General features: G+C 51.5%; 1 protein-coding gene across 3 annotated transcripts in view; it reads right to left on the bottom strand.

Annotated features, from left to right (window-relative positions):
- LOC116957079 (protein spire homolog 2-like) overlaps positions 1–27506 on the bottom strand; it is a 72449-nt gene that overhangs the window by 22335 nt on the left and 22608 nt on the right. For 2 of the 3 annotated variants that reach the window (XM_076054978.1, XM_076054979.1), the window contains exons 3-8: positions 26478–26693; positions 21826–21966; positions 21274–21387; positions 8264–8344; positions 7357–7533; positions 3767–3850 (exon numbers count right to left, since the gene is read on the bottom strand). In XM_076054978.1, the coding sequence (XP_075911093.1) occupies positions 3767–3850; positions 7357–7533; positions 8264–8344; positions 21274–21387; positions 21826–21966; positions 26478–26693 (813 nt within the window). The remainder of the gene's footprint in view (positions 1–3766; positions 3851–7356; positions 7534–8263; positions 8345–21273; positions 21388–21825; positions 21967–26477; positions 26694–27506) is intronic. The other variant, XM_076054980.1, reaches the window with a different exon arrangement.

The following is a 27506-nucleotide window of genomic DNA, read 5'->3' as shown; positions in this document are numbered from 1 at the left end:
CCACATTCGCTATCATCATCATTTCAGTTTGCAGTTCATTTATTTTGATATCGAGCCCTGTGAGCCATTCGGCTCTTGAATCGGGTGCAACCACAACAAACAAAAAAACTAAAACACGAACAAGATAAACATCTTAAATTGACTACGTGTTGACTGTGCAAACAGAAAATCCGTGAAATTAAACAGCAAAATTTTCCTGAAAAAAGCACCGTACACCAACGCTGTGTGCAAAAACTCCCAGTGGGATGCAAATCAAACAACAACAACAACCACAAGAAAACTTAGATTTCGGCCCGTCAGTCTAAATCGGTACTACAACAAAACAAACATGTCCAAACCAAAAAACTTTTCGAAAATCACCAAAAAATGAAGCCATAACTGCAACGTAACAGTGATCATAGGGACTGTGACCGATTTTTTTTTACAATAAACTACATAAATAATAACATGTAACACCAAATCCTACAGCCATAGCTGGCTGCATGAGTTACTCCACAACAACAGAAGCATCAGTCGGAGTACCAAATGTTTCAATGCACCTTTAAGATCAGCACGCTAAATCGAAATACAGATAATACTTTGCAGCGTCATCCGGAGCGAAACATTTTATTTTATTTTACGCCAATGAATAGCAGTGGCAGCTAGGGGTGTACAACTCCTCTAGAGCAGTTTTGAGAGAAGATCTCATAGGTAGTGATTCAAGTTGCCGTTTATTGGCAATAGCATTCCAGACCCTGGGGGCATCAATAGCAAAGGCCCTTCCTCCAGTATTTGTACGGCAATAAGGAATGTGAAGCTGGTAAATGAGCCAAGACCTGAGGTCAAATTTGTTCTTTGAAACAGAGAGGAGATCCAGCAGGTAGTCTGCGGATTTTTTTGTAAGTACATCGTGAATAAATAAGATCTGGTGCACAAGCCGTCGAACATTAAGAGATGTTAAGTTTGACCCAATGTAGAGATCACAGTGGTGAGTCCTATATGGGCAGTTCAATGTAAACCTTAAGGCCGAGTGATAGATGGAATCAAGCTTCTTCAGTACAGTACTTGGGGGGCTGATTTATACACGATGTCACAGTAGTCAAGTAGAGGCAGTATGGTAGCTTTTATCAATTCCAAACGGAACATTGGGGGGAAGCAGTGCTTGTGTCGATACAGAAAACCAATTTTTATTTTTGTCTTTTTTCCAATATAATCAGTGTGATCTTCAAAATTCAGTTTTGAATCCAGGATGACCCCAAGATACTTATAGATCTTAACTTGCTCTATTTGATAATTATTTAAGGAATGTAATTGGGGAAAAATAATTTCCTGCTTTAGTCCCGGTGAGAAGCATAGCACCTTGATTTTGGAGGTATTCAGGACTAGTTTAAGAGCAACTAGCTAATGTTGTAGTTTGTTGAAATCGCCCTGCAGCTTAGCAATCACGTCATCCGGAGAGCGGCCAGCAGTAATCAGTATCGTGTCATCTGCAAACAGATTTACCCTGGAATGATCCAAGTCAGTGCCCAAGTCATTGACATAAAGAGAGAACAAGAGGGGGCCGAGGATGGAACCCTGTGGAACCCCCTTTTGTTATCTTAACACTGTTTGACCTCCAACCATCTGTGAATACAATTTGGGTGCGACAAAAGAGGTAATTTTGAAACCATTTTACTGCGTTTTCGGAAAAACCGAGGCAACTTAGTTTACCCAGCAGGGTGTTGTGGTCTACTGTATCAAAAGCTTTGGACAGGTCTAGAAAAAGACAGGCACAGTACTGCTTATTATCAAGGCTACTGTAAATGTGATTCAGAGAGTCTAATGCAGCAGATGTGGTGCTGTATTTTTTTTCGGAACCCAGATTGTTTTAGATGTAGTAGATTGTTGATGGACAGGAAACTACTAATTTGGTAGTTCAATAATTTTTCAAAAATTTTCATCAACGGGGACAAAATTGAGATAGGTCGGTAGTTATTTGGATCATCTTTAGGGCCCCCTTTGTGAAGTGGACGGACATAGGAATGTTTCCATTCTAGAGGAACTGATGCTTCTTTGATGGACAGGTTGAAAATATGGGCTATAGGTTTGTTCATCAGGTGACCAACAGTTATTAGAGCAAAGACGGGAAAACTATCTGCTCCGGTAGAGGAGGACCCTTTGAGGTAGGACAGTTGTTTCAGAACATTACTTTCGTGGATTGGCTGGAAACTAAATTCGTTTAATGTTTGGACAGGGGTGTAGAAATTTGCATGAGCAAGGTTGACTCCCAATACATTATCAAAAAGATTACCAGCTTCAGAAAAATGAAGGTTAAAATTGTCAACTATTTTTTGGGGATCTGAAAAATATTCCCCCATTTCGGTGAAGCTCAACGGGCAGATTGTCTGTTTTGGATGCCTTTTCGATACATTTGATTGTTTTCCAGAAAATCCTGGCATTTCGAATGTGATTCCAGGAGAGTGGAGGAAAAGTAGGCATTTTTTGCATGCCGTATTTTCTTGACGCATTTATTCCTTAAAATCCTGTATTCTAGCCAGTCATTGACCAAATTACCTTTCTGAGCACATGCCCAAGCCTTGTCCCTAGTTTTCATGAGCTTTGTAATCAAAGGATCATACCATGGTGGGCGGTTGCCTTTAGTTTTAAATCTAACCAACGGAGCATGTTAGTTAAGAATTTGGAGAAACGTGTACCTGAAGGTCTCCCAAGCCGTAGTCAGGTTGGGGATATCGCAGACCTTGTCAAGATCCGAGTGAAGCACATCATTAGTAAATGCCTGAGTGCTGAAGTGTCTCATAGAGTGCTTCTAAACCAATTTAGGGGGGGCTTTGGGTCTGGCTGATGATCTCACCCCAAAAATGAAGGAGTGATCACTAAGGTTATTACCCAGAACACCAGTCAGTGTGAAATTGTGAGGGGCATTTGTCAATAGGACGTCAAGCAGAGATGACTGTCCCGGATTTTTTAGGTTGGGTCTTGTGGGGACATTTATTAATTGAAACAGGTTAAATTAATCTGCAAAATTTGTGGCCACGGCCGGCGGGTTTAGCCAATTCCAATTTAGATCACCCACCACCACCAACACCATCATCATCACCACCACCACCAACACCATCATCATCACTACCACCACCACCATGATCATCATCATCAACACCACCTCCATCATCATCATCACCACCATCACCGTCAGCAACACCACCACCATCACCGTCAGCAACACCATCACCGTCAGCAACACCACCATCACCGTCAGTGATACCACAATCACCACCATCACCACCATCACTACCGTCATTATCATCACTACCATTACCATCACCGTCAGCAACACCACCATCAACACCATCAACACCACCATCAATATCATCACTACCACCACCATCATCACCACCACCACTACCAACACTATCATCATCATCACTACCACCACAACCACCACGGTCATCATCATCATTACCACCACCACCACTACCAACACACTCATCATCATCACCACCACCACTACCAACACTATCATCATCACTACCACCACAACCACCACCATTATCATCATCATCACCACCACCACTACCAACACTATCATCATCATCACTACCACCACAACCACCACCATTATCATCATCATCACCACCACCACTACCAACACTATCATCATCATCATCACTACCACCACAACCACCACCATTATCATCATCATTACCACCACCACCAACTACATCATCATCACCACCATCATCACCACCATCATCACCACCACCACCACAATCGGTCAGACGAGGCTCACCGGTTTGAGCGCGGGACGTGACCTGATGTAGTCCAGGGACTGGTCGTGAGCGCTTCCCCGCGAGCCACGGCACCGTTGAGGCGCCTACGAGAACGAGGAGGTGACGAGGCCCCGGGCGGTCATTTCATCGTCGTCGCTAAACGTCGTCGCTAATCGTGGTCGTCGCTAATCGTCGTCGTCGCTAACGAGCGAGCTGCTAGCGCTGCACGGCGACCGCGACGAGGGGGAAGGGCCCCGCCGCTGTGCTTCACAGACGGGGAGAGCGGGCCGTGAGTCCACTCACCAAAACCACCTGGACACTCGCTCAACCACTCATCCAGTCATCCACTCACCCAGTCTCTCACTCACTCAACCACTCACCCAGTCACTCACTCACTCACTCATACAGTCACTCACTCAACCACTCACCCACTCAACCACTCATCCACTCATACACTCACCCAGTCACTCACTCACTCAACCACTCACCCAGTCACTCACTCACTCAACCACTCACCCAGTCACTCACTCACTCAACCAGTCACTCACTCAACCACTCACCCAGTCACTCACTCACTCACTCAACCACTCATCCAGTCATCCACTCACCCAGTCTCTCACTCACTCAACCACTCACCCAGTCACTCACTCACTCACTCATACAGTCACTCACTCACTCAACCACTCACCCACTCATCCACTCACCCAGTCACTCACTCACTCAACCACTCACCCAGTCACTCACTCACTCACTCATACAGTCACTCACTCACTCAACCACTCACCCACTCATCCACTCACCCAGTCACTCACCCACCCACTCACTAAACCATCCACTCACTCACTCAACCATCCACTCACTCAACCACCCACCCGCCCATGCGCGCTATTCGCCGGACGTGAGCCACGCTACCGGGGTGGGCTTGAGGGTGAACCTGCGGAGGGCGATGTCCCGCAGCAGCATCTCGAAGGGCGTCAGCCTCACTCACTCACTCACCCACTCAACCACTCATCCACTCACCCAGTAACTCACTCACTCAACCACTCATCCAGTCGTTCACCCGATCAACCACTCACCCACTCATCCACTCACCCAGTCATTCACTCACTCAGCCACTCATCCAGTCACTCACTCACCCAGTCTCTCACTCACTCAACCATTCATCCAGTCACTCACTCACTCAACCACTCACCCACTCATCCACTCACCCAGTTTCTCACTCACTCAACTACTCATCCATCCACTCACTCACTCAACCATCCACCCACTCAACCACCCATCCACTCACCCACCCATTCACTCACTCACCCACATAACTCACTAAACCATCCACTCACCCACTCAACCACTCACCCACTCATCCACTCACCCAGTCACTCACTCAACCACTCATCCAGTCACTCACCCACTCAACCACTCATCCACTCATCTAGTCACTCACTCACTCAGCCACTCACCCAGTCACTCACTCACTCAACCACTCATCCAGTCACTCACCCACTCAACCACCCATCCACTCACCCACCCATCCATTCATCCACTCAACCACCCATCCACTCACCCACCCACCCACTCATTCACTCACTAAACCATCCACTCACTCACTCAACCATTCACCCACTCAACCACCCATCCACTCAACCACCCATCCACTCAACCACCCATCCACTCATCCACTCACCCAACCACCCACCCGCCCACCCGCCCATGCGCGCTATTCGCAGGACGTGAGCCACGCTACCGGGGTGGGCTTGAGGGTGAACCTGCGGAGGGCGATGTCCCGCAGCAGCATCTCGAAGGGCGTCAGCCTCACTCACTCACCCAGTCACTCACCCAGTCACTCACCCACTCAACCAGTCACTCACTCACTCACTCAACCACTCATCCAGTCACTCACCCACTCAATCACTCATCCAGTCACTCACCCACTCAACCACTCACCCACTCATCCACTCACCCAGTCACTCACTCACTCACTCAGCCACTCATCCAGTCACTCACCCACTCAACCACTCACCCACTCATCCACTCATCCACTCACTCAACCATCCACTCACTCAACCACCCACCCACCCATGCGCGCTATTCGCAGGACGTGAGCCACGCTACCGGGGTGGGCTTGAGGGTGAACCTGCGGAGGGCGATGTCCCGCAGCAGCATCTCGAAGGGCGTCAGCCTCACTCACTCACTCACCCACTCACCCAGTCACTCACTCAACCACTCATCCAGTCACTCACTCACTCAACTACTCACCCACTCATCCACTCACCCGGTCACTCACTCAACCACTCATCCAGTCACTCACCCACTCAGTCTCTCACTCACTCAACCACTCATGCAGTCACTCACTCACTCAACCACTCACCCACTCATACACTCACCCAGTCACTCACTCACTCAACCACTCATCCAGTCACTCACTCACTCAACCACCCATCCACTCACTCAACCACCCACCCGCCCATGCGCGCTATTCGCCGGACGTGAGCCACGCTACCGGGGTGGGCTTGAGGGTGAACCTGCGGAGGGCGATGTCCCGCAGCAGCATCTCGAAGGGCGTCAGCCTCACTCACTCACCCAGTCACTCACCCAGTCACTCACCCACTCAACCAGTCACTCACTCACTCACTCAACCACTCATCCAGTCACTCACCCACTCATCCAGTCACTCACCCACTCAACCATTCACCCACTCATACACTCACCCAGTCACTCACTCACTCAACCACTCATCCAGTCACTCACTCACTCAACCACCCATCCACTCACTCAACCACCCACCCGCCCATGCGCGCTATTCGCCAGACGTGAGCCACGCTACCGGGGTGGGCTTGAGGGTGAACCTGCGGAGGGCGATGTCCCGCAGCAGCATCTCGAAGGGCGTCAGCCTCACTCACTCACCCAGTCACTCACCCAGTCACTCACCCACTCAACCAGTCACTCACTCACTCAACCACTCATCCAGTCACTCACCCACTCAACCACTCATCCAGTCACTCACCCACTCAACCACTCACCCACTCATCCACTCACCCGGTCACTCACTCACTCAACCACTCATCCAGTCACTCACTCACTCAACCACCCATCCACTCACTCAACCACCCACCCGCCCATGCGCGCTATTCGCCAGACGTGAGCCACGCTACCGGGGTGGGCTTGAGGGTGAACCTGCGGAGGGCGATGTCCCGCAGCAGCATCTCGAAGGGCGTCAGCCTCACTCACTCACCCAGTCACTCACCCAGTCACTCACCCACTCAACCAGTCACTCACTCACTCACTCAACCACTCATCCAGTCACTCACCCACTCAACCACTCATCCAGTCACTCATCCACTCAACCACTCACCCACTCATCCACTCACCCGGTCACTCACTCACTCAACCACTCATCCAGTCACTCACCCACTCAGTCTCTCACTCACTCAACCACTCATGCAGTCACTCACTCACTCAACCACTCACCCACTCATACACTCACCCAGTCACTCACTCACTCACTCAACCACTCATCCAGTCACTCACTCACTCAACCACCCATCCACTCACTCAACCACCCACCCGCCCACCCGCCCATGCGCGCTAATTCGCCGGACGTGAGCCACGCTACCGGGGTGGGCTTGAGGGTGAACCTGCGGAGGGCGATGTCCCGCAGCAGCATCTCGAAGGGCGTCAGCCTGAAGGGCGTCGCGCCGGTGGGAGCCTTCCCCTCGCCCTCCGCCTTCCTCAGCCGGACTCCACCACCACCACCACCGAGCTCCTCCATGACGCTCGCCCATGCTCGGTCCTGGGGGGGCGACAAAGGCGGCAGTGAGCGGGAGAAGCTGTCACGGGTCTCGCCCCCCCCCCCCCCCACTCGCCCCCCCCCACTCTCCCCACACCACCAAGTAGGGGGAGACAAAGGCGGCCGGGCGTGCGTGGTGCTGGCCACCCACCACCCCGTCGTGTGCCCGCAGTGCCGGCCTTCATCCGCGCCGCTACTCGCTGCTAAACAGCGCTTGCCCCAACACGTCCGCTGAAGGCTACACATGGGGCACCATTGCCTTTGGGCATTGCCTAGGTCGACTCAGCCTCAGTAGTGAACGCGGCCACTCGGGGAGAGACAAAGGCGGCCGGGCGTGGCGCCGGCCACCCACCCCCCTCGTGCGTCCCGTTCCGGCCTTCACAAGGTGATGCTCGCTAACAGCACTTGCCCCTAACAGCCTGTTAAGGCTACACGGGGGACCTTTGCGTCCGTGTGCGTGTGTGCGTGCGTGCGTGTGCGGGCATGTGCGTACGTGTGTGTGTGCGTGTGTGTGCGTGTGTGCGTGCGTGTGCATGTGTGTGTGTGCGTGTGTGTGCATGTGCGTACGTGCGTGTGTGTGTGTGCGTGCGTGTGCATGTGCGTGTGTGCGTGTGTGCGTGTGTGTGCATGTGCGTACGTGCGTGTGCGTGCGTGTGCATGTGCATGTGCGTACGTGCGTGTGCGTGTGTGTGCGTGTGTGTGTGTGTGCGTGTGCATGCGCGTGTGATTTCACCCGCGTATTTTGCTGGCAAGCGCCACCTGGTCCCCGGTGGGCGTTGGCGAAGGTGTCGTTCGCCTCGATTCTCTTCAGATTCTACGAGGCGCGGAGTGGAAGGAGATGACAAAGCGCATCCCACGAGCATCAGCAACATCGCCATCAACCCGGTTGCCGTGCCGACGACGCCATCAACTCGGTTGCCGTGCCGACGCATAGAGATCCACAGAGATACGTAGACCCATCGACTAAAAAACATTTTTTTTTTTATTTTAACCGGGTGAGGTCCCGCTGAGCTGGGCCATTACAAATGATAGCGGCTCAACAAAGTGGCTGATATCATCATCATCATCATCATCGCGTGGAAAACCCACGATCTCCTGTGTACCAGGCGAGGTAGTCAACATCTCCTAGCCACCGTGATGATGATAAGAGAGAGGGAGACGCAGACTCACCACACAGAGACCCATAGACTCACCACACAGAGACCCACAGACTCACCACACAGAGACCCATAGACTCACCACACAGAGACCCACAGACTCACCACACAGAGATCCATAGACTCACCACACAGAGACCCATAGATTCACCACACAAAGACCCATAGACTCATCACACAGAGACCTATAGACTCACTACACAGAGACCCAGAGACTAACACAACAGAGACCCATAGACTCACACAGCAGAGACCCATAGACTCACAGAGCAGAGACCCATAGACTCACACAACAAAGACCCATAGACTCATCACACAGAGACCTATAGACTCACTCCACAGAGACCCATAGACTCACCACACAGAGACCCATAGACTCACCACACAGAGACCCATAGACTCACAGAGCAGAGACCCATAGACTCACACAACAAAGACCCATAGACTCATCACACAGAGACCTATAGACTCACTCCACAGAGACCCATAGACTCACCACACAGAGACCCATAGACTCACCACACAGAGACCCATAGACTCACACAGCAGAGACCCATAGACTCACCAAACAGACCCATAGACTCACCACACAGAGACCCATAGACTCACCACACAGAGACCCATAGACTCACCACACAGAGACCCATAGACTCACCACACAGAGACCCATAGACTCACCACACAGAGACCCATAGACTCACCACACAGAGACCCATAGACTCACCACACAAAGACCCATAGACTCACCACACAGAGACCCATAGACTCACCACACAGAGACCCATAGACTCACCACACAGAGACCCATAGACTTACCACACAGAGACCCATAGACTCACCACACAGAGACCCATAGACTCACCACACAGAGACCCATAGACTCACCACACAGAAACCCGTAGACTCACCACACAGAGACCCATAGACTCACCAAACAGAGACCCACAGACTCACCACACAGAGACCCATTGACTCACCACACAGAGACCCATAGACTCACCACACAGAGACCCATAGACTCACCACACAGAAACCCATGGACTCACCACACAGAGACCCACAGACTCACTACACAGAGACCCATAGACTCACCACACAGAGACCCACAGACTCACCACACAGAGACCCACAGACTCACCACACAGAGACCCACAGACTCACCACACAGAGACCCACAGACTCACCACACAGAGACCCATAGACTCACCAAACAGACCCATAGACTCACCAAACAGAGACCCATAGACTCACCACACAGAGACCCACAGACTCACCACACAGAGACCCATAGACTCACCACACAGAGACCCATAGACTCACCACACAGAAACCCATAGACTCACCACACAGAGACCCATAGACTCACCAAACAGAGACCCACAGACTCACCACACAGAGACCCATAGACTCACCACACAGAGACCCATAGACTCACCACACAGAGACCCATAGACTCACCACACAGAAACCCATGGACTCACCACACAGACCCACAGACTCACTACACAGAGACCCATAGACTCACCACACAGAGACCCACAGACTCACCACACAGAGACCCACAGACTCACCACACAGAGACCCACAGACTCACCACACAGAGACCCATAGACTCACCACACAGAGACCCATAGACTCACACAGCAGAGACCCACAGACTCACACAGCAGAGACCCATGGACTCACCACACAGAGACCCATAGACTCACTACACAGAGACCCATAGACTCACCACACAGAGACCCATAGACTCACCACACAGAGACCCATAGACTCACCACACAGAGACCCATAGACTCATCACACAGAGACCCATAGACTCATCATACAGAGACCCATAGACTCACCACACAGAGATCCATAGACTCACCACACAGAGACCCATAGATTCACCACACAGAGACCTATAGACTCACACAGCAAAGACCCATAGACTCACACAGCAGAGACCCATAGACTCACTCCACAGAGACCCATAGACTCACTCCACAGAGACCCATAGACTCACCACACAGAGACCCACAGACTCACCACACAGAGACCCACAGACTCACCACACAGAGACCCATAGACTCACCACACAGAGACCCATAGACTCACCACACAGAGACCCACAGACTCACTACACAGAGACCCATAGACTCATCACACAGAGACCCATAGACTCAGTACACAGAGACCCACAGACTCACCACACAGAGACCCATAGACTCACCACACAGAGACCCACAGACTCACCACACAGAGACCCATAGACTCACCACACAGAGACCCACAGACTCACTACACAGAGACCCATAGACTCACCACACAGAGACCCATAGACTCACTACACAGAGACCCAGAGACTAACACAACAGAGACCCATAGACTCACACAGCAGAGACCCACAGACTCACACAGCAGAGACCCATAGACTCACTACACAGAGACCCATAGACTCACCAAACAGACCCATAGACTCACCAAACAGAGACCCATAGACTCACCACACAGAGACCCACAGACTCACCACACAGAGACCCATAGACTCACCACACAGAAACCCACAGACTCACCACACAGAGACCCATAGACTCACCACACAGAGACCCATAGACTCACCAAACAGACCCACAGACTCACCACACAGAGACCCATAGACTCACCACACAGAGACCCATAGACTCACCACACAGAGACCCACAGACTCACCAAACAGAGACCCATAGACTCATCACGCAGAGACCCACAGACTCACCAAACAGACCCATAGACTCACCACACAGAGACCCATAGACTCACCACACAGAGACCCATAGACTCACCACACAGAGACCCATAGACTCACCACACAGAGACCCACAGACTCACCACACAGAGACCCATAGACTCACCACACAGAGACCCATAGACTCACCACACAGAGACCCATAGACTCACCACACAGAGACCCATAGACTCACCACACAGAGACCCATAGACTCACTACACAGAGACCCATAGACTCATCACACAGAGACCCATAGACTAACACAACAGAGACCCATAGACTCACACAGCAGAGACCCACAGACTCACACAGCAGAGACCCATAGACTCACCACACAGAGACCCATAGACTCACCACACAGAGACCCATAGACTCACCACACAGAGACCCACAGACTCACTACACAGAGACCCATAGACTCATCACACAGAGACCCATAGACTCAGTACACAGAGACCCACAGACTCACCACACAGAGACCCATAGACTCACCACACAGAGACCCATAGACTCACCACACAGAGACCCACAGACTCACCACACAGAGACCCATAGACTCACCACACAGAGACCCACAGACTCACTACACAGAGACCCATAGACTCACCACACAGAGACCCATAGACTCACTACACAGAGACCCAGAGACTAACACAACAGAGACCCATAGACTCACACAGCAGAGACCCATAGACTCACTACACAGAGACCCATAGACTCACCACACAGAGACCCATAGACTCACCACACAGAGACCCATAGACTCACCACACAGAGACCCATAGACTCACCAAACAGACCCATAGACTCACCAAACAGAGACCCATAGACTCACCACACAGAGACCCACAGACTCACCACACAGAGACCCATAGACTCACCACACAGAAACCCACAGACTCACCACACAGAGACCCATAGACTCACCACACAGAGACCCATAGACTCACCAAACAGACCCACAGACTCACCACACAGAGACCCATAGACTCACCACACAGAGACCCATAGACTCACCACACAGAGACCCACAGACTCACCAAACAGAGACCCATAGACTCATCACGCAGAGACCCACAGACTCACCAAACAGACCCATAGACTCACCACACAGAGACCCATAGACTCACCACACAGAGACCCATAGACTCACCACACAGAGACCCATAGACTCACCACACAGAGACCCACAGACTCACCACACAGAGACCCATAGACTCACCACACAGAGACCCATAGACTCACCACACAGAGACCCATAGACTCACCACACAGAGACCCATAGACTCACCACACAGAGACCCATAGACTCACCACACAGAGACCCATAGACTCATCACACAGAGACCCATAGACTCATCATACAGAGACCCATAGACTCACCACACAGAGATCCATAGACTCACCACACAGAGACCCATAGATTCACCACACAGAGACCTATAGACTCACACAGCAAAGACCCATAGACTCACACAGCAGAGACCCATAGACTCACTCCACAGAGACCCATAGACTCACTCCACAGAGACCCATAGACTCACCACACAGAGACCCACAGACTCACCACACAGAGACCCACAGACTCACCACACAGAGACCCATAGACTCACCACACAGAGACCCATAGACTCACCACACAGAGACCCACAGACTCACTACACAGAGACCCATAGACTCATCACACAGAGACCCATAGACTCAGTACACAGAGACCCACAGACTCACCACACAGAGACCCATAGACTCACCACACAGAGACCCACAGACTCACCACACAGAGACCCATAGACTCACCACACAGAGACCCACAGACTCACTACACAGAGACCCATAGACTCACCACACAGAGACCCATAGACTCACTACACAGAGACCCAGAGACTAACACAACAGAGACCCATAGACTCACACAGCAGAGACCCACAGACTCACACAGCAGAGACCCATAGACTCACTACACAGAGACCCATAGACTCACCAAACAGACCCATAGACTCACCAAACAGAGACCCATAGACTCACCACACAGAGACCCACAGACTCACCACACAGAGACCCATAGACTCACCACACAGAAACCCACAGACTCACCACACAGAGACCCATAGACTCACCACACAGAGACCCATAGACTCACCAAACAGACCCACAGACTCACCACACAGAGACCCATAGACTCACCACACAGAGACCCATAGACTCACCACACAGAGACCCACAGACTCACCAAACAGAGACCCATAGACTCATCACGCAGAGACCCACAGACTCACCAAACAGACCCATAGACTCACCACACAGAGACCCATAGACTCACCACACAGAGACCCATAGACTCACCACACAGAGACCCATAGACTCACCACACAGAGACCCACAGACTCACCACACAGAGACCCATAGACTCACCACACAGAGACCCATAGACTCACCACACAGAGACCCATAGACTCACCACACAGAGACCCATAGACTCACTACACAGAGACCCATAGACTCATCACACAGAGACCCATAGACTAACACAACAGAGACCCATAGACTCACACAGCAGAGACCCACAGACTCACACAGCAGAGACCCATAGACTCACCACACAGAGACCCATAGACTCACCACACAGAGACCCATAGACTCACCACACAGAGACCCACAGACTCACTACACAGAGACCCATAGACTCATCACACAGAGACCCATAGACTCAGTACAAAGAGACCCACAGACTCACCACACAGAGACCCATAGACTCACCACACAGAGACCCATAGACTCACCACACAGAGACCCACAGACTCACCACACAGAGACCCATAGACTCACCACACAGAGATCCACAGACTCACTACACAGAGACCCATAGACTCACCACACAGAGACCCATAGACTCACTACACAGAGACCCAGAGACTAACACAACAGAGACCCATAGACTCACACAGCAGAGACCCACAGACTCACACAGCAGAGACCCATAGACTCACTACACAGAGACCCATAGACTCACCACACAGAGACCCATAGACTCACCACACAGAGACCCATAGACTCACCACACAGAAACCCACAGACTCACCACACAGAGACCCATAGACTCACCACACAGAGACCCATAGACTCACCAAACAGACCCACAGACTCACCACACAGAGACCCATAGACTCACCACACAGAGACCCATAGACTCACCACACAGAGACCCACAGACTCACCAAACAGAGACCCATAGACTCATCACGCAGAGACCCACAGACTCACCAAACAGACCCATAGACTCACCACACAGAGACCCATAGACTCACCACACAGAGACCCATAGACTCACCACACAGAGACCCATAGACTCACCACACAGAGACCCACAGACTCACCACACAGAGACCCATAGACTCACCACACAGAGACCCATAGACTCACCACACAGAGACCCATAGACTCACCACACAGAGACCCATAGACTCACCACACAGAGACCCATAGACTCACCACACAGAGACCCATAGACTCATCACACAGAGACCCATAGACTCATCATACAGAGACCCATAGACTCACCACACAGAGATCCATAGACTCACCACACAGAGACCCATAGATTCACCACACAGAGACCTATAGACTCACACAGCAAAGACCCATAGACTCACACAGCAGAGACCCATAGACTCACTCCACAGAGACCCATAGACTCACTCCACAGAGACCCATAGACTCACCACACAGAGACCCACAGACTCACCACACAGAGACCCACAGACTCACCACACAGAGACCCATAGACTCACCACACAGAGACCCATATACTCACCACACAGAGACCCACAGACTCACTACACAGAGACCCATAGACTCATCACACAGAGACCCATAGACTCAGTACACAGAGACCCACAGACTCACCACACAGAGACCCATAGACTCACCACACAGAGACCCACAGACTCACCACACAGAGACCCATAGACTCACCACACAGAGACCCACAGACTCACTACACAGAGACCCATAGACTCACCACACAGAGACCCATAGACTCACTACACAGAGACCCAGAGACTAACACAACAGAGACCCATAGACTCACACAGCAGAGACCCACAGACTCACACAGCAGAGACCCATAGACTCACTACACAGAGACCCATAGACTCACCAAACAGACCCATAGACTCACCAAACAGAGACCCATAGACTCACCACACAGAGACCCACAGACTCACCACACAGAGACCCATAGACTCACCACACAGAAACCCACAGACTCACCACACAGAGACCCATAGACTCACCACACAGAGACCCATAGACTCACCAAACAGACCCACAGACTCACCACACAGAGACCCATAGACTCACCACACAGAGACCCATAGACTCACCACACAGAGACCCACAGACTCACCAAACAGAGACCCATAGACTCATCACGCAGAGACCCACAGACTCACCAAACAGACCCATAGACTCACCACACAGAGACCCATAGACTCACCACACAGAGACCCATAGACTCACCACACAGAGACCCATAGACTCACCACACAGAGACCCACAGACTCACCACACAGAGACCCATAGACTCACCACACAGAGACCCATAGACTCACCACACAGAGACCCATAGACTCACCACACAGAGACCCATAGACTCACCACACAGAGACCCATAGACTCACTACACAGAGACCCATAGACTCATCACACAGAGACCCATAGACTAACACAACAGAGACCCATAGACTCACACAGCAGAGACCCACAGACTCACACAGCAGAGACCCATAGACTCACCACACAGAGACCCATAGACTCACCACACAGAGACCCATAGACTCACCACACAGAGACCCACAGACTCACTACACAGAGACCCATAGACTCATCACACAGAGACCCATAGACTCAGTACACAGAGACCCACAGACTCACCACACAGAGACCCATAGACTCACCACACAGAGACCCATAGACTCACCACACAGAGACCCACAGACTCACCACACAGAGACCCATAGACTCACCACACAGAGACCCACAGACTCACTACACAGAGACCCATAGACTCACCACACAGAGACCCATAGACTCACTACACAGAGACCCAGAGACTAACACAACAGAGACCCATAGACTCACACAGCAGAGACCCACAGACTCACACAGCAGAGACCCATAGACTCACTACACAGAGACCCATAGACTCACCACACAGAGACCCATAGACTCACCACACAGAGACCCATAGACTCACCACACAGAGACCCATAGACTCACCAAACAGACCCATAGACTCACCAAACAGAGACCCATAGACTCACCACACAGAGACCCACAGACTCACCACACAGAGACCCATAGACTCACCACACAGAAACCCACAGACTCACCACACAGAGACCCATAGACTCACCACACAGAGACCCATAGACTCACCAAACAGACCCACAGACTCACCACACAGAGACCCATAGACTCACCACACAGAGACCCATAGACTCACCACACAGAGACCCACAGACTCACCAAACAGAGACCCATAGACTCATCACGCAGAGACCCACAGACTCACCAAACAGACCCATAGACTCACCACACAGAGACCCATAGACTCACCACACAGAGACCCATAGACTCACCACACAGAGACCCATAGACTCACCACACAGAGACCCACAGACTCACCACACAGAGACCCATAGACTCACCACACAGAGACCCATAGACTCACCACACAGAGACCCATAGACTCACCACACAGAGACCCATAGACTCACCACACAGAGACCCATAGACTCACCACACAGAGACCCATAGACTCACCAAACAGACCCACAGACTCACCACACAGAGACCCATAGACTCACCACACAGAGACCCATAGACTCACCACACAGAGACCCACAGACTCACCAAACAGAGACCCATAGACTCATCACGCAGAGACCCACAGACTCACCAAACAGACCCATAGACTCACCACACAGAGACCCATAGACTCACCACACAGAGACCCATAGACTCACCACACAGAGACCCATAGACTCACCACACAGAGACCCACAGACTCACCACACAGAGACCCATAGACTCACCACACAGAGACCCATAGACTCACCACACAGAGACCCATAGACTCACCACACAGAGACCCATAGACTCACCACACAGAGACCCATAGACTCACTACACAGAGACCCATAGACTCATCACACAGAGACCCATAGACTAACACAACAGAGACCCATAGACTCACACAGCAGAGACCCACAGACTCACACAGCAGAGACCCATAGACTCACCACACAGAGACCCATAGACTCACCACACAGAGACCCATAGACTCACCACACAGAGACCCACAGACTCACTACACAGAGACCCATAGACTCATCACACAGAGACCCATAGACTCAGTACACAGAGACCCACAGACTCACCACACAGAGACCCATAGACTCACCACACAGAGACCCATAGACTCACCACACAGAGACCCATAGACTCACCACACAGAGACCCACAGACTCACACAGCAGAGACCCATAGACTCACCACACAGAGACCCATAGACTCACTACACAGAGACCCATAGACTCACTACACAGAGACCCATAGACTCACCACACAGAGACCCATAGACTCACACAGCAGAGACCCATAGACTCATCACGCAGAGACCCATAGACTCACCACACAGACCCATAGACCCACCACACAGAGACCCATAGACTCACCACACAGAGACCCATAGACTCACCACACAGAGACCCATAGACTCACTACACAGAGACCCAGAGACTAACACAACAAAGACCCATAGACTCACACAGCAGAGACCCACAGACTCACCACACAGAGACCCATATACTCATCACACAGAGACCCACAGACTCACCACACAGAGACCCATAGACTCACCACACAGAGACCCACAGACTCACTACACAGAGACCCAGAGACTAACACAACAGAGACCCATAGACTCACTACACAGAGACCCATAGACTCACCACACAGAGACCCATAGACTCACCACACAGAGACCCACAGACTCACCACACAGAGACTCATAGACTCACCACACAGAGACCCATAGACTCACCACACAGAGACCCATAGACTCACCACACAGAGACCCATAGACTCATCGCACAGAGACCCACAGACTCACCAAACAGACTCATAGACTCACCACACAGAGACCCACAGACTCACCACACAGAGACCCATAGACTCGCCACACAGAGACCCACAGACTCATCACACAGAGACCCATAGACTCACCACACAGAGACCCATAGACTCACCACACAGAGACCCATAGACTGCTCACATAGACCCCAGTGGATGCATCACGCGAACCCCCTGAGTGTGGCGTGATGTGGTGACGTCACCGTCACTTAGTGGGGCGGTTAGCGCACTGCACTACGAACCCGGGGTCTCTATGTATCTCTATGTATCTCTATGTATCTCTATGTATCTCCATGTGACTCCATGGGTCTCTATGCATCTCTATGTATCTCTATGTATTTCCATGTATCTCCATGTGACTCCATGGGTCTCTATGCATCTCTATGTATCTCTATGTATTCCTATGGGTGTCCATGTATCTCTATGGGTGTCCATGTATCTCCACGTGACTCTATGAGTCTCCATGTATCTCTATGTATCTCTATGCATCTCTGTGTATCTCCATGCATCTCCATGTGACTCTATGGGTCTCCATGTATCTCTATGCATCTCTGTGTATCTCCATGCATCTCCATGCGACTCTATGGGTCTCCATGTATCTCTATGTGTCTCCATGTGACTATGGGTCTCCATGTATCTCCATGTGTCTCCACGTGACTATGGGTCTCCATGTATCTCTATGTGTCTCCATGTGACTATGGGTCTCCATGTGACTCTATGTGTCTCCACGTGACTCTATGGGTCTCCATGTGACTCTATGTGTCTCCATGTGACTATGGGTCTCCATGTATCTCTATGTGTCTCCATGTGACTATGGGTCTCCATGTATCTCTATGTGTCTCCATGTGACTATGGGTCTCCATGTATCTCCATGTGTCTCCATGTGACTATGGGTCTCCATGTATCTCTATGTGTCTCCATGTGACTATGGGTCTCCATGTGACTCTATGTGTCTCCATGTGACTATGGGTCTCCATGTATCTCTATGTGTCTCCATGTGACTATGGGTCTCCATGTATCTCTATGTGTCTCCATGTGACTATGGGTCTCCATGTATCTCCATGTGTCTCCATGTGACTATGGGTCTCCATGTATCTCTATGTGTCTCCATGTGACTATGGGTCTCCATGTGACTCTATGTGTCTCCATGTGACTATGGGTCTCCATGTATCTCTATGTGTCTCCATGTGACTATGGGTCTCCATGTATCTCTATGTGTCTCCATGTGACTATGGGTCTCCATGTATCTCCATGTGTCTCCATGTGACTATGGATCTCCATGTATCTCTATGTGTCTCCATGTGACTATGGGTCTCCATGTATCTCTATGTGTCTCCATGTGACTATGGGTCTCCATGTATCTCTATGTGTCTCCATGTGACTATGGGTCTCCACGTGACTCTATGTGTCTCCATGTGACTATGGGTCTCCATGTATCTCTATGTGTCTCCATGTGACTATGGGTCTCCACGTGACTCTATGTGTCTCCATGTGACTATGGGTCTCCATGTATCTCTATGTGTCTCCATGTGACTATGGGTCTCCATGTATCTCTATGTGTCTCCACGTGACTATGGGTCTCCATGTGACTCTATGTGTCTCCTCTATGGGTCTCCATGTATCTCTATGTGTCTCCATCTGACTATGGGTCTCCATGTATCTCTATGTGTCTCCATGTGACTATGGGTCTCCATGTGACTCTATGTGTCTCCTCTATGGGTCTCCATGTATCTCTATGTGTCTCCATCTGACTATGGGTCTCCATGTATCTCTATGTGTCTCCACGTGACTCTATGGGTCTCCATGTGACTCTATGTGTCTCCTCTATGGGTCTCCATGTATCTCTATGTGTCTCCATCTGACTATGGGTCTCCATGTATCTCTATGTGTCTCCATGTGACTATGGGTCTCCATGTATCTCTATGTGTCTCCATGTGACTATGGGTCTCCATGTATCTCCATGTGACTATGGGTCTCCATGTATCTCCATGTGTCTCCATGTGACTATGGGTCTCCACGTGACTCTATGTGTCTCCATGTGACTATGGGTCTCCATGTGACTCTATGTATCTCCTCTATGGGTCTCCATGTATCTCTATGTGTCTCCATGTGACTATGGGTCTCCATGTGACTCTATGTGTCTCCATGTGACTATGGGTCTCCATGTATCTCTATGTGTCTCCACGTGACTCTATGGGTCTCCATGTATCTCTATGTGTCTCCATGTGACTATGGGTCTCCATGTATCTCTATGCGTCTCCATGTGACTATGGGTCTCCATGTATCTCTATGTGTCTCCATGTGACTATGGGTCTCCACGTGACTCTATGTGTCTCCATGTGACTATGGGTCTCCATGTATCTCTATGTGTCTCCATGTGACTATGGGTCTCCATGTGACTCTATGTGTCTCCTCTATGGGTCTCCATGTATCTCTATGTGTCTCCATGTGACTATGGGTCTCCATGTGACTCTATGTGTCTCCATGTGACTATGGGTCTCCATGTATCTCTATGTGTCTCCACGTGACTCTATGGGTCTCCACGTCACTCTACGTGTCTCCTCTATGGGTCTCCGTACGCCCCTATGGGGGTTTTGTCCTTGTAATAGCCGCGACCGACGGGGCCCGGCGCGCAGTTACCTGCAGGCTGGCCACAAAGCTCCGCTTGTCGGTGGCGTGCAGGTAGAGGGAGTGCAGCACTGCCGAGTAGTGACGCTCGGGGTGATCCGGACTCCGCACGCGAGCCACGCACACCTGCACCACGCAGACCACGGAGCCGCGGAGAGCCTGGGTTCGGGCCCTGGGTCTGGGTGTCTCTATTTCTCTGTCAGGGGGTTTATAATGGCCGTGACGGAGACGCTGAGAGGCTGGGTTCAAGCCCTGGGTCTGGGTGTCTCTCTCTATCAGGGGGTTCATAGTGGCCGTGTCGGAGACACTGAGAGGCTGGCTTCGAGCCCTGGGTCTGGGTGTCTCTCTCTCTCTATCAGGGGGTTCATAATGGCCGTGTCGGAGACACTGAAAGCCTGGGTTCGAGCCCTGGGTCTGGGTGTCTCTCTCTCTCCCTCTCAGGGGGTTCATAGTGGCCGTGTCGGAGATACTGAGGGCCTGGGTTCGAGCCCTAGGTCTGGGTGTCTCTCTCTCTCCCTCTCAGGGGGTTCATAGTGGCCGTGTAGGAGGCAGGGGCTGCCTTACCGCCACGACTTGGCTGATGGTGTAAGTGCTGCCCTCTCTCTGCTCGTGGTGATGGGCTGTTCCATTTCCCTCAGCAGGAGGTTTCTCCTCTGCACCCCCATTTGCAGGCAATGAATGGACCGTTCCAGTGTGCAGCATGGTCTGCAGGGTTTAAACACGAGCAATTATCGTTATCATGCATCACACACCACACACACACACAACGGTATACGTTATACACATTGTAAACACCACGTGTTGCATACACAAGATATACCACACACGATCTGTAAACAGCGTTACTGGTCTTGCCGGCTGGTGCCAAGCAATGTCCGTGTTTTTCAAGGGTCTTATTTAACTTCACTCGTGCGTGTCGCGGTCAAACCTTGCGATCAAAAGTAAGGCTACTTCCCGTTGTCCAACGAACGGCGAATGTTGTGCACGTGCTCAGACCCGGAGGCAATGCATGCCCGTGCCGTGCAGTAGCTCTTGACACCGAGCAGGATTGTAGAACCACACGGAGACGGAACTTCAGGTGAGGTGATGTTGGTGGCAGTGATGGTGATGATGGTGGTGATTATAGTGGTGGTGATGGTGATGATGGTGGTAGTAATGATGATGATGGTGGTGATGATGGTGATTATAGTGGTGGTGATGATGGTGGTAGTGATGATGGTGGTGATATTGGTGGTGGTGATGATGGTGATTATAGTGGTGGTGGTGGTGATGGTGATGATGGTGTTAGTGATGGTGATGTTGGTGGTGATTATAGTGGTGATGATGGTGATGTTGGTAGCAGTGATGGTGATGATGGTGGTGATGGTGGTGGTTATAGTGATGATGATGGTGATGTTGGTGGCAGTGATGGTGATGATGGTGATGATGGTGGTAGTGATGGTGATGATGGTGGTGGTGATGATGATGGTGATGATGGTGGTAGTGATGGTGATGGTGATGATGGTGGTAGTGATGGTGATGATGGTGGTGGTGATGGTGATGATGGTGGTGGTGATGATGGTGGTGATGATGATGGTGATTATAGTGGTGATGATGTTGATAGTGATGGTGATTATAGTGGTGATGATGGTGATGATGGTGGTAGTGATGATGATGATGGTGATGATGATGGTGATTATAGTGGTGGTGATGGTGATTTTCGTGGTGATGATGGTGATGATGGTGATGATGGTGATGATGATGATTATAGTGGTGATGATGGTGATGATGATGGTGGTGATGATGATGATGGTGATTATAGTGGTGATGATGTTGATAGTGATGGTGGTGATGGTGATTATAGTGGTGATGATGGTGATGATGGTGGTGGTAGTGATGATGGTGGTGGTGGTGATGATGATGGTGATGCTTTGTTGGAGGTCTTCATCCAGCAGTGGACAGACCCTGACTGATGGTGACGATTATTATACTATAAATACAAAGCTCCCCCCGATAGCCTATAACAGACTGTTGGGGCAAGTGCTGTTAGCGAGTAGCAGCACCTGTGAAGGCCGGCACACGAGGGGGTGGGTGGTAGGGCCGAACGATTTGGGGAAAATATCTAATTGCGATTTTTCTGACAGATATTTCGATTGCGGTTTGATTTGCGATTACATTTTAGATTTAAAACACGGGATGCGGCATCACCACGTGATACCGTCAACATATTAACCGCTATGTATATTCTAATGCCAGGATGAGAACCTAAAAGTTATTAATTGCTTCCAACGTGTACTTATTAAAATGTTTTCATTGAAATCGAACAATCAAACATGAAACAATTGTTAAGTTAAATAAATAAAGTTAGAATAATAATACAAAAATAAAACAATTCCAATAAGGAAGTAATAGGGATTCATCTTCTTTGGTTCTTTCGGTAAAGTCACCACCACGTAGAATGAGAATAAAATAATAAATTGATAAAATAAAATAATAAAATTCTCACGACGTTTCGGCCACAACACAAGTGGCCTTCATCAGGTGAAGGGGACGAGACTGTCTGTCTGGAGGACAGCGCTGGAGCAAAGCTTGGCTGTGTTCGCTCCAGCGCTGTCCTCCAGACAGTCTCGTCCCTTCACCTGATGAAGGCCGCTTGTGTTGTGGCCGAAACGTCGTGAGAATTTTACTGTGTTATTTTATTTTATCAATTTATTATTTTATTCTCATTCTACGTGGTGGTGGTGACTTTTTTAAGCTTTAAATCGAAACGTAAGAGGGGCTTTTCAAATCGCAAAAAAAATCACAGCCTTTGCGATTTGCTAATGGCATCTTTCCAAATTGATTTGAAATCGATTAATCGATCAGCCCTAGTGGGTGGCCAGCACCACGCCCGGCCGCCTTTGTCTCCCCAGTGGCGACGTTTACAACTACACACCGCAGCGCCAGGTAACCCGTTCGAGGCCGAGTCGACCTAGGGGAGGGCCCAGCACCGGTTCAGATGATCGTCGCCTGGTGGTGTTGATGGCCGTGAGCGGGAATCGAAGTCGGGCGGCCGGGCTCACAGCGCGTTGACGCTAACCGCTGACACACCGCCGCTACGCGGACAGACACGCACGTGCCTGTCACTCGCCTGTCACTCGCCTGTCACTCGCCTGTCACTCGCTCTGTCACTCGCCTGTCACTCGCTCTGTCACTCGCTCTGTCTCTCGCCTGTCACTCGCTCTGTCACTCGCTCTGTCACTCGCTCTGATACTCGCTCTGTCACTCGCTCTGTCACTCGCCTGACACTCGCCTGTCACTCGCTCTGTCACTCGCCTGTCACTCGCCTGACACTCGCCTGTCACTCGCCTGTCACTCGCCTGTCACTCGCTCTGTCACTCGCCTGTCACTCGCCTGACACTCGCCTGTCACTCGCCTGTCACTCGCCTGTCACTCGCTCTGTCACTCGCCTGTCACTCGCCTGTCACTCGCTCTGTCACTCGCTCTGTCACTCGCCTGTCACTCGCCTGACACTCGCCTGACACTCGCCTGTCACTCGCTCTGTCACTCGCCCTGTCACTCGCTCTGTCACTCGCCTGTCACTCGCTCTGTCACTCGCTCTGTCACTCACTCTGTCACTCGCCTGTCACTCGCCTGTCACTCGCTCTGTCACTCGCTCTGTCACTCGCCTGTCACTCGCCTGACACTCGCCTGACACTCGCCTGTCACTCGCTCTGTCACTCGCTCTGTCACTCGCTCTGACACTCGCTCTGTCACTCGCCCTGTCACTCGCTCTGTCACTCGCCTGTCACTCGCCTGTCACTCGCCTGACACTCGCTCTGTCACTCGCTCTGTCACTCGCTCTGTCACTCGCCTGTCACTCGCTCTGTCACTCGCCCTGTCACTCGCTCTGTCACTCGCTCTGTCACTCGCCTGTCACTCGCTCTGTCACTCGCTCTGTCACTCGCCTGTCACTCGCCTGTCACGGGCTCTGTCACTCGCTCTGTCACTCGCTCTGTCACTCGCCTGTCACTCGCTCTGTCACTCGCTCTGTCACTCGCTCCGTCACTCGCTCCGTCACTCGCCTGTCACTCGCCTGTCACGGGCTCTGTCACTCGCTCTGTCACTCGCTCTGTCACTCGCTCCGTCACTCGCTCCGTCACTCGCTCTGTCACTCGCTCTGTCACTCGCTCTGTCACTCGCTCTGTCACTTGCTCTGACACTCGCCTGTCACTCGCCTGTCACTCGCTCTGTCACTCGCCTGTCACTCGCTCTGACACTCGCTCTGTCACTCGCCCTGTCACTCGCTCTGTCACTCGCTCTGTCACTCGCCTGTCACTCGCCTGTCACTCGCCTGACACTCGCTCTGTCACAGGCCTGTCACTCGCCTGTCACTCGCTCTGTCACTCGCTCTGTCACTCGCTCTGCCACTCGCCTGTCACTCGCTCTGTCACTCGCCCTGTCACTCGCTCTGTCACTCGCTCTGTCACTCGCCTGTCACTCGCTCTGTCACTCGCCCTGTCACTCGCTCTGTCACTCGCTCTGTCACTCGCCTGTCACTCGCTCTGTCACTCACCTGTCACTCGCCTGTCACTCGCTCTCTCACTCGCTCTCTCACTCGCTCTCACTCGCTCTCTCACTCACTCTGTCACTCGCTCTCTCACTCGCTCTGTCACTCGCTCTGTCACTCGCTCTCTCACTCGCCCTCTCACTCGCTCTGTCACTCGCTCTGTCACTCGCCTGACACTCGCTCCGTCACTCGGTCCGTCACTCGCTCCGTCGCTCGCCCTCTCACTCGCTCTCTCACTCGCTCCGTCACTCGCTCCGTCACTCGCTCCGTCACTCGCTCTGTCACTCGCTCTGTCACTCGCTCTCTCACTCGCTCTCTCACTCGCTCCGTCACTCGCTCTCTCACTCGCTCTGTCACTCGCCTGTCACTCGCTCTGTCACTCGCTCTGTCACTCGCTCTGTCACTCGCTCTCTCACTCGCTCTGTCACTCGCTCCGTCACTCGCTCCGTCACTCGCTCCGTCACTCGCTCCGTCACTCGCTCCGTCACTCGCTCCGTCACTCGCTCCGTCACTCGCTCTGTCACTCGCTCTCTCACTCGCTCTGTCACTCGCTCCGTCACTCGCTCCGTCACTCGCTCCGTCACTCGCTCTGTCACTCGCTCCGTCACTCGCTCCGTCACTCGCTCCGTCACTCGCTCTATCACTCGCTCTGTCACTCGCTCTCTCACTCGCTCTGTCACTCGCTCACCTTCACACCACCGCCACCCCCGCCGCCCGAATGGAGCGGCCCGCGAGCCCCGGCCGCGGCCGCCGCCGCGGCCGGGTGGCGGCCGGGGCCGCTGGCGCCGCAGGTCATGCCCTCGATGAGACGCTCCAGGGCCGGGCTGAGCTCCCTCTCCTCGTCGTCGAGGACGCCCCAGTCCAGGCAGCGGTAGATGGCCACACCCACGCGCTGCAACGCCCGCTGCCGAGACAATTGAAGAAGATAAAAAATAAAATAAAATAAAAATAACATAACGACGACTAAAAAAAAACACCAACGACGTCTCAATCGCGATGCAAGCGGTCTCGTTCCGCAGGAATTTTTTTTTTTTTAAAAATTTAAATTTTATTTTATTTTAATTTTGTCTACCTACGCGGCTTTCCCGAAGGAAACCAAACAAATGAATCCACGCGGTTTTGAGTTGGAAATTTACAATTTTTTTGTTTTTAAAAACAAGGACCAAAAAATCGCAGCACGGAAGGTCGCCCGGCCGCTGTGAGTTTTTTTTGGTTCGTATTAATTTTTTTTTAATTTTCATTACCTTTTTTAATTTGTATTATTTCCATCCACGTGACTTTTGCCGAAAGACCCAAAGAACATGAATTCGCGAGCGAGGGTGCTTTTTCAACGGGTCACATCGCGTAAGTGTAAACGTTGTGTCGTGAGCCTCCATCGCTCGACACAGCCAGGAGGGTTTGTCAAGTGAACAACGCGCCGATTAGCTACGAGTGTAGTGTAGCGTGTAGTGTATAGTGTAGTGTAGTATGCAGTGTATAGTGTGTCGTAGTGTAGTGTGTAGTAGTGGAGTGTATAGTGTAATGTGTAGTAGTGTAGTGTGTAGTCGTGTAGTGTATAGTAAGTGTCGTGTATAGTGTAGTGTAGTATGCAGTGTATAGTGTGTCGTAGTATAGTGTAGCGTGTAGTAGTGTAGTGTATAGTAGTGGTGTATAGTAGTGTAGTGTATGGTAAGTGTCGTGTATAGTGTAGTGTAGTATGTAGTGTGTAGTAGTGTAG

Source organism: Petromyzon marinus, chromosome 69 (assembly GCF_048934315.1).
Source record: "Petromyzon marinus isolate PM22_M1 ecotype Great Lakes invasive population chromosome 69, UKy_Petmar_22M1.pri1.0, whole genome shotgun sequence".
Lineage (NCBI taxonomy): Eukaryota > Metazoa > Chordata > Hyperoartia > Petromyzontiformes > Petromyzontidae > Petromyzon > Petromyzon marinus.
This window is presented reverse-complemented; position numbering and strand designations above follow the sequence as displayed.